Consider the following 16017-nt stretch of genomic DNA (forward strand, 5'->3'; position numbering starts at 1 on the left):
TGCAAAACAGCTGACAATGGCCCTGCTCCATGTGTCCCATCGCCCAGCTCAGACTTGTGGGGGTGAGGACATCATATATATATATATGTATGTATATGTATACACACACACACACACACATACATATATACATATATATATGTATATAATTACTAATATTTCCTGGACACCCTGAGTTCTGGACCCCATTACAAATCCCTATTTAGGGTTCCCCTTGGCTACACCTTATTACAATGGCACACTCCTGGGTTGTGGGCCAGGTTCCCAGTTAGGGCACATGAGAGAGGCAACCAATGGATGTTTCTCTCCCTCTCTTTCTCCTTCCTTTGCCTTCACTCTACAAATAAATAAAATCTTTTTTTTAAAAAAAAATAGTTAATTCTGAGTGAAACAAGTTTACCCTTGCTTTCAGAGGTTGGAGAGGAGACCGGGAATCAGGCCCTGGTTGTTTAAGATCAGTATAAGATAGGAAAAGCTAGAGCACGGTCAGTTACCAAGAAAATAAAGCTATTAGCAAACAAGCCTCAGGGAGAGGCCATGATTGGTGGTATAGTCAGTAGGTCCAGCTGAGCCAGAAGTCAGACCAGCCCAAACCCCTGTGAGATGTGAGTGCAAAAACCTCCAAACAATTCCAGTCCCCCACATTCCAGCTCACCCCTACATGTGCATGTTAAGGCCCAGACATTGTGGAGTACAGATAAACCACCTGCATTGTTTCCTGTTCAGATTTCTGCCCACAGAAACCATGAGCATAACAAAAAGTTGTTGGTTGTTTTGCATCACTAAATTTGGTTTAGCTTGTTACACAGCAGTAGATTACCAGGTAGCTGTGATTAGTGATTGAAGATTAGCCACCTCAGATTTCAGGGGAATACTGCAGTGTAAGCAAAGACTTTGGAGACAACGCACTATGGCCCATATCTAGGGAACTATTGGTTACTCCAAGCAAAGGAGGGTCTCATGTGGCAGAGTATAGCACCATTGCAAAACAAGGGACATATCCAGGGGTTTCAAGGGTCTTTTCCTCATCTCTTCATCCCAGCACATGAGTAGCCACCTTGTCCTGCTTCAGGAAAAGTGTATCTACCCAGAATTAGGAATGTGCTTGTGTGACATCCCTTGAACTCAGAAATGAGCAAGAGAAGCCATTTTACCTGGTTTCCAGGGTCTACTCAGGAAGGCCAGTTAGCTTTTATTGTTTTCTTGCTTGTATCCTCCCAGGCTTTCCTCTACAGTTAATCCATTTATTCATTCATAATGATGATTTGTTATCATCTCCTTTCTTGTTTCTTCTTTTTGTCTTTGGCATTCTTTTAGTAGCTTCTTAGGCAAATGAGTATTTGAATAATAGTGTTAGCTTCTTCCTTTTAATACAGTACTGACCCTCTGAAAGGCCCAGGAGCAAGCTAACACTATCTTTTCAGCAGTCCTGTAGTATTTGATTTATATCATAATCATAGAGCAGAATGCCAACATTAATAGCCAAGTGTTCAGTCCCTTTTCAATAGGTGCCTTCCCTGGGTGCTGCCACTCCCATTTCACTGTCATCATAGAGGTGAACTTGTCATCATGGAGGTGGACCCCGAACACTGAGTCAGATGCAGGGAGACATCTACCTTACTGGTCTGAGCTCCCCTTTAGTGGAGGGTGACAGTGCTGAACCCCATTCCCATTCATCAGAGTTAATTGGCCTCTAAGACTCATTTATCCTAGAGGAGTGAAATACTAATTTATTTCAAGGTCTGAACGTTGCCTGAGCCCTCATTAAGCTCATCCACCATCTCATCATGTTGCTGGTGGAAGTGGAGCTCTCTCACAACATAGAGAGAAATGCATTTCACTTACCCACGCATGATTGTGGTGTGGCAAGATTTTTTCGGGTGGAAGCCTGCCCCTGTGTCTCATCTCTGTCCATCCCACTATGGAAAAAGTCCACTGTGTCTTCAGCAAGGCCCAAAAAAAGGCCAGTGTCCAGAGTTTATGTGCCATATTAAAGCTTAATCCAGTCCAGCCTTTCTCACCATCCGGCTAGTTTAGGCTGTGCTCCCAACTGCACTCCGTTGCTGTGCCACTGTATCCAGGCTCCCTCCTGGGGCCTGCCTCGGGTGTGCAAATGGCCATCAGCCACAGGCTGCTAGGGCCACATGGTTATGGAGACAGAATGCACGAGCACATGAGATGAGCACAGGTAACTAAGATAGAGCTCTTCTTTCTACCCTGGGATTATATTTTCTTGAGCTTGGGAATGACCAGGAGCTTTTTCAAACTAATGAAATCAACTTCTTGGGCTTCTGATGGGTTCACCCCCTAGATAATTGATCCCTTTCTCAAGTTAGACTTACAGATCTCTATGGTCATGTATCATTTTGACTTCTACTGTACATGTGCTTACCTCTCCCTGCTCCCCCCAAGAATTCAGTAACTGAAGGGGGAAGCAAGGGTTATTAATCATTGGCCCAGTAAAGCTGTAATCTCCTGGAGTGTATGAAGCTGTAACTTCCTGGTGAAACAAACAGGCTTATGCTCCCCAGCCCATTAGGCTCAAAATGTCCAATGTCCTTTGCTTCCTTCCCTATTAATAATTAGCTAGCTATCTATGGTAACATTTGTACCCTCTGGTTTCTTTGTCCCTGGATCACCTCACATACTGTAACCCTTGCTACCTCATCTAAACCCCCTCTTTCCTCTTACAGACATATGCACACATACATATAGAGATAGACCTGTAACAGCACAGGAAAAATCTGATGTTTTGTTTAATGGTCCTCCATTTGTCATTACGCCCTAGCAAATATAATTCTATCCTAACACTATCAGATGCCCTTTTGGCAGAAGTACCCTCCTAGGGTTTAACTATAAAACTGATTATGATAACATCTAATGAACCAAAAAAAAGTAGTATTTTTATAGTATTTTTTAAACTTTTCCAAAATATAGGGCCTGATGTATCAAATATTTGAAAGGTAATGCCTGTCTGCAGCTGTCACAAATAATTCTTGGCTACTGAAACTCCTTATGGGTTTAGACTGGTTATCTCTGTGTGAGGGTGGAGAAAAACATGTATGTTAAATTCTCTAAGGTCTTCCAGCTGCTCATTAAGGAAAACAAAACAAAACAAACCAAACAAAGTGGTATGGGAGGGGGATAATTCTGAGAATTAAAATGGAACAGAATGATGAGGTCTGTTTTGGGGTCCAAAGTAGGGGAAAAAGCAAGAATTTTGCTTTTGCAGCCTCTGCTACGATAAAGAGGACCATAACACAAATGGACAGCACCCTACAAAATGTAGCCCGTAATTCAATCTGTCAGTTTAACCACACTGTTTCCAGGTAAAAAGAAGGAGCCCTTCTTTCCTGGGTAAAGAGAAGGAGCGTTGTTTGCTGACCCTTGGTCTGCAGCCTGCTGCAGACCGCCCTGCTTTGTTGGCCTTTGTGTTGAGGTCTCCTACTTCCCTTCTTTTTGGCATTGTATTCCCTTCCAGTGGCCCCCTGTAAGGGACCACCCAAGGGGCTGCATAATGGGGACTGAGGTAGCCACTAAAACATAGGTTTTGTAAGACTGCCCATTAAAAGAAAAATACTGTTTAACTATGTATGTGTTTGTCCTTTCTACAATTGTTTTGTGTGGAAAACAAAACCCCGCATACAAACTTCACTGTGGCAGCACATACAGCTGTTCCAACCATCGGGTGTCAGATTTGAAATAGTCACTTCTATTTTATTTTCCCAACGCACTAATTCTTATGTGATTTATATTTTCATGTTTGGATTTATGGTCAGGAAATTTGATATCAAAGCAAACAAATTGCACTGGCTCTCTGAAACTATTAATAGTCCTGGAGTTGGTGGCTTGGCTTTTGTGTGAAATTTGTCTGTAAAGCAGCCTGGAATTCAGTTCTCAATAGCCATTTACACCTCTGTAAAAGGATTAGCCCTAGCCAATTCTTACACTGTTTAGATCTTAATTTACATCTTTATAGAGGTAGAGCTTCTAGTGACCTCTCTGCTTCTCCGTTGTATTTGTGTACCTGTGGGTGGGAGGTCACTGAAGGTTTTCCCTTATTGGTGAAGGTGCTAAATTGCTTCAGGATAACCAGTAAGCTATACAAACTGAATTAGTTCCAACTGACAACAGTACCCTCTGGTTCCTTAGTTATATTTTGTAGAGTTGAGGTCTTTTTAGTGTTTCATACATGAATGGATTCTGTTACTTCTGGTTAAATTTATAAAGTAGGGTCTTAGGAGAATTGTAAAATATAATCAACAAATTTTCTTGAGAATTAAATGTAAAAAAACAGAACTAGAACTTGATAAAGTGATAGTTTTAAAAGTAAACTTTTCTATCCAGACCATGTGTTGTTAGTTTAAAGATCAAAGCCTTCTTGTGTTTTGGAAGGAAGGTAGGATCAAACTGGGTGGAGGAAGTGGAGTTTTGGGGCCAGTTTGTTTGCACTGGAGTTGCTTTGCCTCTTTCCCATCTTTTTGTATATGGGTTTATCTTAAATAACACACTTATAGCTTATGGACCACCTCTACAAGTGATGCCCCTTTGTTGTTGCTCTTTTTAAAATACAATTTTTTTTTCCTAAATCTTTGTTCTGGATGTGACCAACTATAGCACTTCTGATTCTTCACTATCATTAAAATGTACTAAATGTATTTTGTAAAACTTTTTAAAGGTAGCATTATATTTTGTTAATTATGTAAGCAAACACATTACTATTTATCATCAGTGATTACCATACCATTTTGAGACCGTTGTCCCCTAGAGAAAATGAAACCTGAAAGTCCAGCCTGTAGTGCATTTTCCGTCACCTTTGTCTTTGCTGCTCCTTAGCTTGAATTATCTCCCCTTCTGTCTAAATCATGCCTTCCCAAACTCCTCCTCCTTAGTCAAGCCTCTGTGACTCCAGGGAGCTCTCTGTCTCTCTACCCCGTCACAATTCCTTATTGTGTTCCCTATGATTACATCTTCTCCTTTACTGCTCTGAAATTGGCTCACATTCGGTGGGCTTATCTTTTTCTTCTTAAGGGTAGGCTGTTTTTCTGTGAATTGAATGGTGGCAAGATAAAGCCTTCCAGAAAGAATTAGGTCCCAGGTTTTGCCTAAGAAAAATGTATTTACAAGTACTGGAAGTCACATAGGCCAGGAGCCTGGAAGGTTTAGGGTAGCAGAGCTCAGAGTGAAGGAAGGCCCCAACTAAGGCACTGGCCTAAAGGCACTGAGAACCCAGGATTAGAGTTTAAATAAGGACTTAGGGTTTATCAAGGAGCTAGAGAACTGACAGGGTGGCCCAGAGTTTAGAACGGGGCCTGCATCCATGGGGCCCACTTTATTTCCTGTCCACAGTAAAAGTCTGCTTCAGAGCGGGGGTGGGCTTCAGCCTACTTTTGCCAGTCACCCTCCAGTAGATGGACAGAGCACCTCTCTTTCATCTTTGTGATATCAGTCACATAGCCATATTGTTCTATAAACTGTTTCACTTTCTTTTAGGGGTATGCGTTGAATATTCCCAACTACATGTGTGATCACCACCTTAAAAGATAAAATACTGTTTTTGTCTTTAATATTTTCTCCCATAACTTTTTAGAATCATTCTTTCCCCAAAAGACATTTTTTTAAAGGAAGTAACAACTAATCTGTTTGGAAGGTACTATAATACCATGACAAACCAAACCTAAAACAGTGGCCAAACGCTTAGACTCTACAAGTCCCACAGTAGACTGAAAATAAATAATGAAGGCTAAATCCTCTTTCTATGCTTTCCTGTTCTTACTAAGAATAAAGAAAGTATTATTACAATAGGATGTAAATGGAGAAATAATAATAATTTTTCTGCATTCAGAAATAGAGGATGTAACCTATACTTCAATCAGCAGTTTTCAATTTCTTAGCAGTGACAATTTAAGTAAATGTCATATGAGTTGTGGAGCTCTAACTTTGTTATGATTGACAATATAAAATTAGTCTTTTCTCCTCTTAGATTATCTACCATTCCTATTAGTTAGGTGGAATATGGAATGAGATTCCATAGCTGTAGATTTGAACATCATTAAAGTCTTCAAAGGGTTAAAAGTTACTTGCTCTGATGTGTTTAAAACTGCCACATATACACAAACAAATTTTTCAAACTGCCCCATTTTATATGTTTGTAAAGAGACAGTCTAGTTGCTGCATTTTTATGACTAGATTATATTACAGATATATTTCAATAAACCACAAAGAACCACCATAGATTCTAGAAGCTGGCTGTCTGTGCTTAAATAAACAGCTCATGCAGCACCTGTTTTATTTTATAGGCTCTATAATCATAGTGACATTCTGAAAGAAGACCTTGAAGACTGCGGACCAGCTGTCCTTCACCAGCTACTGAGACTCTCGCCTGGGGGTGGCAGTGATGAAAAGCAAGTCAAGTATTACTGTTGTGAAGTTACTGCAGTGGTAGGGTGGCCGTTCAGGTTCCCAGATGCTTCCAAGAAGAGGGTCGTGGAGTTGCAAAACACTAGTCCACACGATCAGCAAAAGGGTAGAAACTTGTAGTCATTGGTTTAACTTTTTTGTGAACTTTGTATTTGTTTCTAATTGTAAATAAGATATATTGATTCAGTCCCTCGTTACTGCAAAGATTTGGGGGGGGTGGCTTTTTATTTAGTTTTATTTTTTTCCACATTTCTTACTGTTGTTCAAGTATACTTGTCTCCATTTTCCCCCCACTATCCACCACCCCAGCCATCCCCACTTCTCATTCTTGATCCTACCCCCCTTTGACTTTGTCCATGTAACCTTTATACATATTCCTGAAAACGATTTCCCCTTTTCCCCTCATTATCCCCTCCCACCTCCCTCTGATTACTGCCAGTTTGTTCTTAATTTTAATGTCTCTGATTATACTTTGCTTGCATGTTTGTTTTGTTGAGTATGTTCCACTTATAGGTGAGATCATATGGTATTTGTCTTTCACCGCCTGGCTTATTTCACTTAGCATATCTCTCTCCAGTTCCACCCATGCTGTCCCAAAGGGTAGGAGCTCCTTCTTTCTTTCTGTAGCATAGAATTCCGTTGCGTAAATGTACCATAGTTTTTTGATCCATTCATTTACTCGTGGGCAGTTAGGTTGCTTCCAGCACTTGGCTATTGTAAATTGTGCTGCTATGAACATTGGGGTGCATAGGTTCTTAGGATTGGTGTTTCAGGGTTCTTAGGATTGGTGTTTCAGGGTTCTTAGGATATAATCCCAGCGGTGAAATTGCAGGTCAAAATGCAGTTCCATTTTTAGTTTTCTGAAGCAATGCCATAGTTTTCCATAGTGGTTGCACCAGTCTGCAATCCCACCAACAGTGCACTAGGGGTCCCATTTTGTCCACAACCTCTCCAACACTTGTTGTTTGTTGCTTTGGTTATGATGGCCATTCTCACCAGTGTGAGGTGCTAGCTCATTATAGTTTTAATTTGCATCTCTCTGATGGCTAGCGATTCTGAGCATCTTTTCATATGTCTCTGGACCCTCTGTATGTTCTCCTTGGAGAAGTGTCTGTTCAAGTCCTTTGCCCATTTTCTAATTGGGTTGTTTGTCTTCCTGGAGTGGAGTTGTGTGAGTTCTGTATATATTTTGGAGATCAGACCTTTGTCTGAGGTATCATTGGCAAATATGTTTTCCTATACATTTGATTCTCTTTTCATTTTAATGCTAATATCTTTTGCTGTGCAGAAGCTCTTTATTTTGATGAGATCCCATTTGTTTATTCTTTCCTCTATGTCCCTTGCTCTAGGGGACATATCAGTGAAAATAGTGCTGCATGGAATGTATAAGATTTTCCTGCCTATGTTCTCCTCTAGGACTTTTATGGTATCATGAATTATATTTAACTCTTTTATCCACATTGAATTTATTTTTGTGTATGGTGTAAGTTGGTGTTCAAGTTTCATTTTTTTGAATGTAGCCATCCAGATCTCCCAACATCATTTGTTGAAGAGGCTATTTTTATTTCATTTTCTGTTTCTGCCCACTTTGTCAAATATTAATTGACCATAGAGACATGGGATTATATCTGGGATCTATATTCAGTTCCATTGACCTATGTGTCTGTTGTGATGCCAATACCAGGCTCTTTTGATTAGAGTGACCTTGTAATACAATTTAATATCAGCTATTGTGATCCCTCCTACTTTGTTCTTCTTTCTCAGAACTGCTATGGCTATTCATGGTCATTTATGGTTCCATATAAATTTTTGAAATGCTTCATCTATATCTGTGAATTATGTCATAGGTACTTTAATAGGGATTGCATTGAATCTGTAAACTGCTTTTGGTATATGGCCATTTTGATGATGTTAATTCTTCCAATCCATGAGCATGGTACATGCTTCCATTTGTTGGTGTCTTCCTTAATTTCTTTCTTCAGTGTTGTGTAGTTTTCTGAGTACAGGTCTTTTACCTGATTAGTCAGGTTTATTCCTAGGTACTTTATTTTTGTTGTTGTTATATCAAATGGGATGTTTTTCCTGTTTTCTGTTTCTGATATTTCATTGTTGGTGACAAAGATGCCTTCGATTTCTGAGTATTGACTTTGTATCCCACTGTTTCGCCAAATTCACTTATTAGGTTGAGTAGTTTTTTGCTGGAGTCTATAGGATTTTCTGTGTACACTATCATGTCATCTGCAAACAGTGACAGTTTTGTTTCCTCCTTTCCAGTTTGGATACCTTTTATTTCTGTTTCTTGTCTGATTGCTGTGGCTAGGATCTCCAAAACCATGTTGAATAGAAGTGATGAAAGCAGACATCCTTGTCTTGTTCCTGATCTCAGTGGGAAAGATTTTAGTTTTTGCCCATTGAGTATGATGTTGGCTGTAGGTCTCTCATATATGGCCTTTATTATGTTGAGGAATGCTCCCTCTATTCCCACTTTGCTGAGGGATTTTATCAGAAATGGGTGCTGTACCTTATCAAATGCTTTTTCCACATCTGTTGATATGATCATGTGGTTTTTGTCTTTTTTTTACATGATGTATTATGTTTATTAATTTGCGAATATTGTACCATCCTTGCATCCCTGGGGTAAATTCCACTTGATCATGGTGTATGATCTTTTTAATGTAATGCTGGATGCAGTTTGCCAATATTTTGTTGAGGATTTTAGCATCTATGTTCATCAGTGATATTGGCCTGAAGTTTTCTTTTTTGTTATGTCTTTATCTGGTTTTAGAATTAGGATGATGCTGGCCTCATCAAAAGAATTTGGGAGTCTTCTGTCTTCTTGGATTTTTTGGAATAGTCTGTGAAGAATGGGGGTTAGCTCTTCCTTAAATGCTTTGTAAAATTCTCCTGTGAAACTGTCCAATCCAGGGCTTTTGTGTGCTGGGAGTTTTTGATTACTGCTTTAATTTCGTCAGCTGGTATTGATCTGTTCAGGCTTTCTGCTTCTTCTTCATTCAGTATTGGGAGATTATGTTTTTCTAGAAATTCATCCATTTCACCTTGGTTTTCAAATTGCCCGGTTATGGTTCTTTGTAGTGATTTCTTACAGTCCTTTGTATTTCTGTGGTATCAGTTGTAATCCCTCCTCTTTCATTTCTCATTGTGTTTATTTGGGTCCTCTCTCTTTTTTTCTTGATGAGTCTGCTTAAAGTCTTGTGGATTTTGTTTATCTTTTCAAAGAACAAGCTCGTGGATTTATGGATCCTTAGAATTGTGCTTTTAGTCTCTATGTCATTTAATTCTGTTCTGATCTTGGTTATTTCCTTCCTTCTACTTGATTGGGCTGTCTTTGTTGTTGTTCCTCAAGTTCTTGTAGGTGTAGGGTTAGATCGTTTATTTGAAATGTTTCTAATTTTTTTTTTAGGTAAGCCGGTATAGCTATGAAATTGCCTCTCAGGACTGCCTTCGCTGTGTCCCATAAGTTTGGGGTTGTTGTGACTTAATTTTCATTTGTTTCCAGAAACTTTTTGATTTCTTCCTTGATCTCATTCTTGAGTCATTCATTGTTTAATATCATGCTATTCAATCCCCATGAGTTTCAGTGTTTTTGTGTTTTTTCCTTGAGGTTGGTTTCTAGTGTCATTCCCTTGTGGTCAGAGAAGATGCTTTCTATGATTTCAGTTTTCTTAAATGTGTTCAGGCTCGTTTTATGTCCTATCATGTGATCTATTTTTGAAAATGTTCCATGCGCATTTGAAAAGAATATGTATTTTGCTTCTTTACGATGAAAGGTTCTATATATCAGTTAAGTCCATTTGATCTAGGACATTGTTCAATTCCACAATATCTTTGTTGATATTTTGTTTGGAACATATATCCATTTTTGACAGTGGGCAATTAAAATCCCTTAGTATAATTGTGTTTCTGTCAATATCTTTTTTGATGTCCTCCAAGATTTGCTTATATACTTGGGAGCTCCTATGTTGGGTGCATATATGTTTATAATGTTTATGACTTCTTGATTGATTCTTCCCTTGAGGATTACGAAGTGTCCTTTGGCTCTTTTTTTATGGCCCTTGTTTGAAATCTACTTTGTTTAATATGAGTATTGTTACCTTGGCTCATTTTTCCTGTCCATTTGCTTGGGGTATTTTTTTCCAACTCTTCACTTTCAGTCTTTGTAGTTCTTTTGTTCCTAGGTGGGTCTCCTATAGGCAGCATATGTGTGGGTCATGATTTCTCATGCATTCAGCTACTCTATGTCTTTTGACTAGAGCCCTTAATCCATTTAAATTTAAGGTTATTATTGATAGGTACTTATTCATTGCCATTTTACTTCCTCCATACCTCTGTTCCTCTCTCTCTCTCTCACTCTTTTTCTTCCTTTTCTTAAAGAAGTTCCTTCAGCATCTCTTGCAGTGCTGGTTTGGTGGACATGTATTCTTTGAGCCTACTTCTGGGAAAGTACTTATTTTGCCTTATATTTCAATTGAGAGCCTTGCTGGATAGAGTAGTCTTTGCCTTTGTTTTTCATTACTTGGAATATTTCTTGTCATTCCCTTCTGGCTTGGAGCATTTCCATTGAGAAGTCAGTTGCAAGTCTTATTGGGGCTCCCTTGCGTGTTACTTCCTGTTTCCCCCCTTGCTGCCTTTAAGATCCTCTCTTTGTCCTGGAATTTTGCCATTTTAATTATCATGTGTCTTGTAGTGGACCTCTTTGGGTTCCTCTTGATTGGGACTCTTTGTGTTTCCTGGATTTGTGTGACTTTTTCTCTTACAAATTTAGGGGTGTTTTCCATCATTAATTTTTCAAACAGGTTTTCTCTCCCTTGCTTTTCGTCTTCTCCTTCTGTTATCCCTATTATACGGATATTATTACGTTTCATGCTGTCCTGCAGGTCCTTCAACACCTCTTCATTCTTTTTGAGTCTTTTTCTTTTCTTGTTCTGTGAGTTTTTTTCTACCTTGTCCTCCAGCTTGCTGATGTGATCCTCTGCTTCTCTACCCTGCTTTTGATTCCCTCTACTGTGTTGTTCAGTTAAGAAATTATATTCTTCATTTCCTCTTGGCCCTTGTTGATAGTTTCTACTTCCTTTTTCATGTTGATATAGTTTACAGTAAGTTCATTGTAGTTTCCCTGTAGTTTTTGGTAATTCCCTGTGAGCTCATTGAGCTTCCTGATAACCATTGCTTTGAACTCAATATCTGATAGTTGACTTGCCTCTTTCATTTATCATTCTTTCTGAGGCTTCCTCCTTTCCTTTCATTTGTGGTTTGTTTCTTTGTCTTCTATTGTTTATGAGACTCTTCTTGTTAGCCTCTGCTTCTTAAATTGATCTGTTCTGACTCCCTGAGTTTGTGGTGTGAACTTCTATGGTAGAAGATCTGTGAGATTCAGTGGCACAGTCTTCTTGATCTCCTGAACTTGCTGCCCTTGGGATGCTGTTTATGTTGGCTCTCTGGATATAATTGGGTTTTGATTGTTGTTGGGTAGTTCTTTGATGGGTACTTCCCTCCTACTGGTTGACTGAGGGTTACTCTACCCACCACCTCTTGTATGCTGTTGTGTAGGTGCTGCCAGAACAAAACCACAAAGCCCAGGGAACAAACCCACATCTGCAAAAATATCTCCCCCCTGCAATCTCAGTATCAACAGCTAATGAACCAGTATTAATCAGAGTGTAAAGAGATTAAGACTATTATAAGAAAGGAGAGAAATAAACTATAGTATAAATTCTGGTGACTTAATATGCACAAACTTACTGGACAAGAAATGAATGTTAAAAAGCTATGCAGGAAAGAAAATATCATTAATCATGGAGAAAACCATAGTGGATTTCGTCTTGGTAGTCTCTGGTACTTACCACTGTTTTTTCTTTCTGGATTTGCCTTTCATGATGTCAGATGTTTACCCTGTCTGATTTTAGGCAGCCTGCTTGTGACTGCCAGAGGTATGTTGTTTATGATTGTCTCCTTCAGTTGTTAATGTAGTCACTTTGCAATCAGCTGTCCAGCTTCAGCCCCAGTGGGTGGGGCAGAATCCCTCCTGGGGTTGGGGCTATTGTTTCCCCTCAGGCTGCTGCTTGGAGGGGAGTGGTCTGCCTGAACATGATGGCTGCTGCAGTATGGGTGACAACTCAGCACCGGGATCCCAGTGGCCACTCACTCAGTTCTCCCCCCCAAGCCTCCATCCCCAGTGTCTCCTCAAGCATCTCTAGTCCACTCTGCTCCCCCTTTGCCAGAGATCTATGTCTGTGAATGTCTCCTTCAGTTGTTAATCTGGTCACTCTGCACTCAGCAGTCAGGCTTAAGCCACACAGAGCAGCAAGGCAGAGTCTCTCTTGTTGGTGGGGCTTTTGTTTCCTCTCAGGCTGCTGCCACTCAGAAAGGAGTGGTGTGCCTGAGCACAATGGTTGCTGCTGTTTGGGGGATGTCTCAGCACTGGGATCCCTGAGGCTACTGTTTCTGCTCTCTCCCCAACGCTACCATCTCTAGCTCTTCTCAGGCATCTTCAGCTGACTCTGCTCCTGCCTTTGCTGGAACCCCAGGTAAGTGACAGCAAATGAAAATTTGTGCATTGGCCCTTTAAATGGCACTTTGCATCTCCAGGTGTCCATCTCTGACACAGAGCAAGCCTTCCACTTTTTGCCTCTGGTTGTTAGCTGTGTACTTTTTGAGCTCTGGTGTTCTAGGCTGGGGATCCTAGCTTATGGTTTAGACCCCATTCTTCCCAGGGGGATCCAACCTGCCACTTAATTATCCCTCTGGCATTGCTGCCTGTGGGCACCTAGCCAGCCCTCTCAAGTCTCCACCCCAGTCCTTACCAGACAGGTTGTGCTGAAGGTGATTTTTCTGTCTGCCCGAGGTTATAAGGCTTCTCTCTCGCTATTGTTCAGTTGTTTGTTCTGGGTAATTTCTTCACAATTTAGTTGTAATTCCAGATTGCTCCTGGGAGGGGGTTAGTGTGGCTTCCACTCACTCCTCTGCCCCCTTGCTGGCAAAACTCCTTATTGCAACGTTTTAAGGGTTTACTTGACAGGAGAGAGCATGGATAGCTTTTGTTGGGTATGTTATATTAACATACCTTGGAGAACAACCCAACATATATCCCAGAATAGCCACTACCTAGAAGGATGTACTTGGCAGTTCCAAACCTCAGATTGGTTTCTAAATTTTCAGTGTCATGTTAGTGATACAAACTCATGATCTAAAAGATATGGGTCTACAATCTACAAGTATGGTACCTATACCAGCAATGTAAATAAAACCTGGGAAGAAAAACACACCTTCTCAGGCATTGTATCCAGGACTCACAGAAATAGGAATCTGATCCTGGCTGGTGTAGCTCAGTGGATTGAGCACTGGCCTGCAAACCAAAGGATGACCAATTCAATTCCCAATCAGGGCATATGGCTGGGTTGTGGGTCAGGTTCCCAGGAGGGGGCTCATGAGAGGCAACTGCACATTGGTGTTTATTTCCCTCTCTTTCTCCAATCCTCTCCCTCTGTCTAAAAATAAATAAATATAATCTTTTTAAAAAATAGGAATCTGGCAGTGGGGCCCAGCCATCTGAGTTTCAATGAGTCTTTAAGGAACTCTAATCCCTCAAGTTTGAGAGCCATGACTCAGAGGATGTGTCTTAAATGGCCATAAAGCTGGGACAAGAGAGAGAAGTTTAATTATTTACAGGGTAGTTGGCATATGTGAATCATGATTCTTGTCTGAGTTTCTTTCCTCCTATGGCTTCAGAAACTTTGTGGCATTGAGTTCATATAAATGTGTAATATGTGTAATGGGTTTGGTCAGTGCTGGCACCTGGTAGGTACTTAATTCATATTCCATAAATGTTACCACTTACTTAACCCTAATTTTTATTTTGGGGACTGACTATATTTCCTCTTACTAAAATATATTCTTACCATTTATTAATAAAAAGCAAATTGTTACTCAAGTGTGGTCAGCAGATGAATGTCTATGAAAGCCAATCTGAAAAGACCTCTTTTGACTGAGAGAGTGAGAAAGGATTTGGGTCTAGTTATTTTACATCCAATGTTATTTTTACCTACCTTTAATGTGCCATGTTAATTGTTTTATGATAATGATATAAATTGGAAGGATAACATGATTTTCTTGAGTTGATACTAGCATAAGTCTAGTGTATATTGGATCCCATTAAGGAGTAAGGACAAGTCAGATAATGGTCTCTAAAAGGACTTGACACACACACACACACACACACACACACACAACTTGGCCAATCATATAGTTTCATTTCACAGATCATAAGATGAGATTCCAAGTCCTGAATGTGTTTACACTACTTTCTACATTTATACTAGCAATCTCCAAACTATAGAAAATACTGGAAATGACCTTCCTGGTCAGTAACTTTTCAATCAAAAGGAGTAAAGGACAACACAAGGGAATCCTCTTTCATGTTTTTATCATGTGAAAAAAAATACTCCTTTACTAGGTGATGGAATAAGCTGTCTTGAAAGGAGTCTCTGCACTCTGTAGGGTATTTAGTGATTGTGTGTTATAAGGCTCTTTAACCAGGCACCTGTTTCTTTCTCACTGCTTTTTATATCTGTAGATATACTATTTTGCATAAACCACAGTTGTGATATGTGGCATAGAAAGTGTATATGCATTTATAATTCTCTGAGCAAACTGACTTGTTAGACTAAATGATTCATTGTGTGACTCTCTTAATGTGGGATGCCAAACTGTGATTGTGGGTGGTAAGATATGATATCTACATCTACTAGACTAACGTTTGTTATAGTTTCTCAACATATATAATAGAGCTTTGATTTCCATTATGAAAGGTTACATTTTATATGACTATTGATCTACAGTTATGGATAAATCAGCCTTCCATAAGAAATGATTCTAGTTTATGACCAAGCAAATTTTAAAATTAATACCTGCAGCCTTCAAAATGGTTTCTATATCAGAATCATTTTTTAAAGCCAGATAAAAAAAAGTCAGGAATGTTGCTCTGGCTGGTGCAGCTCAGTGGATTGTGCACCAGACTGTGAAGCAAAGGGTCACCAGTTCAATTCCCAGTCAAGGCACATGCCTGGGTTGTAGGCCAGGTCCCCAGTAGGGGGTGCATGAGAGGCAACCACACACTGATGTTTCTTTCCTTCTCTTTCTCTTTCCTTTCCTGTGTCTCTAAAAATAAATAAATAAAATCTTAAAAAAATAAATAAGAAATAAAAGTTTTTTAAAAAGTCAGGAATGTTTACCATTGTCATTATTTTGTTCTGTTACAATTAGAATTGTCCTATGTGTGACTGAGGATGCTGATTAATGCACAGTGAATCATTAGTTTACTCACTTCTTAGAGTAAGTGCCAAGTGGTTTATATGACCTTTGATAAACGAGCAGTCAGGTCTTTACAGATTCTTTCTAATGGATTTTAATCATGGCATCACGCTTCCCCATGTTCTTCATTTAGGCACCCCATGTGCCCCTCAACCCCCAGGATTACCGGTGGGCATTCCCCTAAGTGAAATATTCCTGTCTGCTTTGCAATGTCCCCTGGACTGAGTCAGTCTACTGGTTAACTTCATAAACCATTCCAGAAACACAGAT

General features: G+C 39.8%; 1 protein-coding gene across 5 annotated transcripts in view; it reads left to right on the top strand.

Annotated features, from left to right (window-relative positions):
* Nucleotides 1–16017, top strand: part of KIZ (kizuna centrosomal protein) — a 164543-nt gene that overhangs the window by 52780 nt on the left and 95746 nt on the right. For 4 of the 5 annotated variants that reach the window (XM_024559484.4, XM_024559483.4, XM_024559486.4 and 1 more), the window contains one exon: nucleotides 6300–6404. The exons of the other annotated variant lie outside the window; for it this stretch is intronic. In XM_024559484.4, the coding sequence (XP_024415252.2) occupies nucleotides 6300–6404 (105 nt within the window). The remainder of the gene's footprint in view (nucleotides 1–6299; nucleotides 6405–16017) is intronic. 5 annotated transcript variants of the gene reach the window in all.

Source organism: Desmodus rotundus, chromosome 6 (genome assembly GCF_022682495.2).
Source record: "Desmodus rotundus isolate HL8 chromosome 6, HLdesRot8A.1, whole genome shotgun sequence".
Lineage (NCBI taxonomy): Eukaryota > Metazoa > Chordata > Mammalia > Chiroptera > Phyllostomidae > Desmodus > Desmodus rotundus.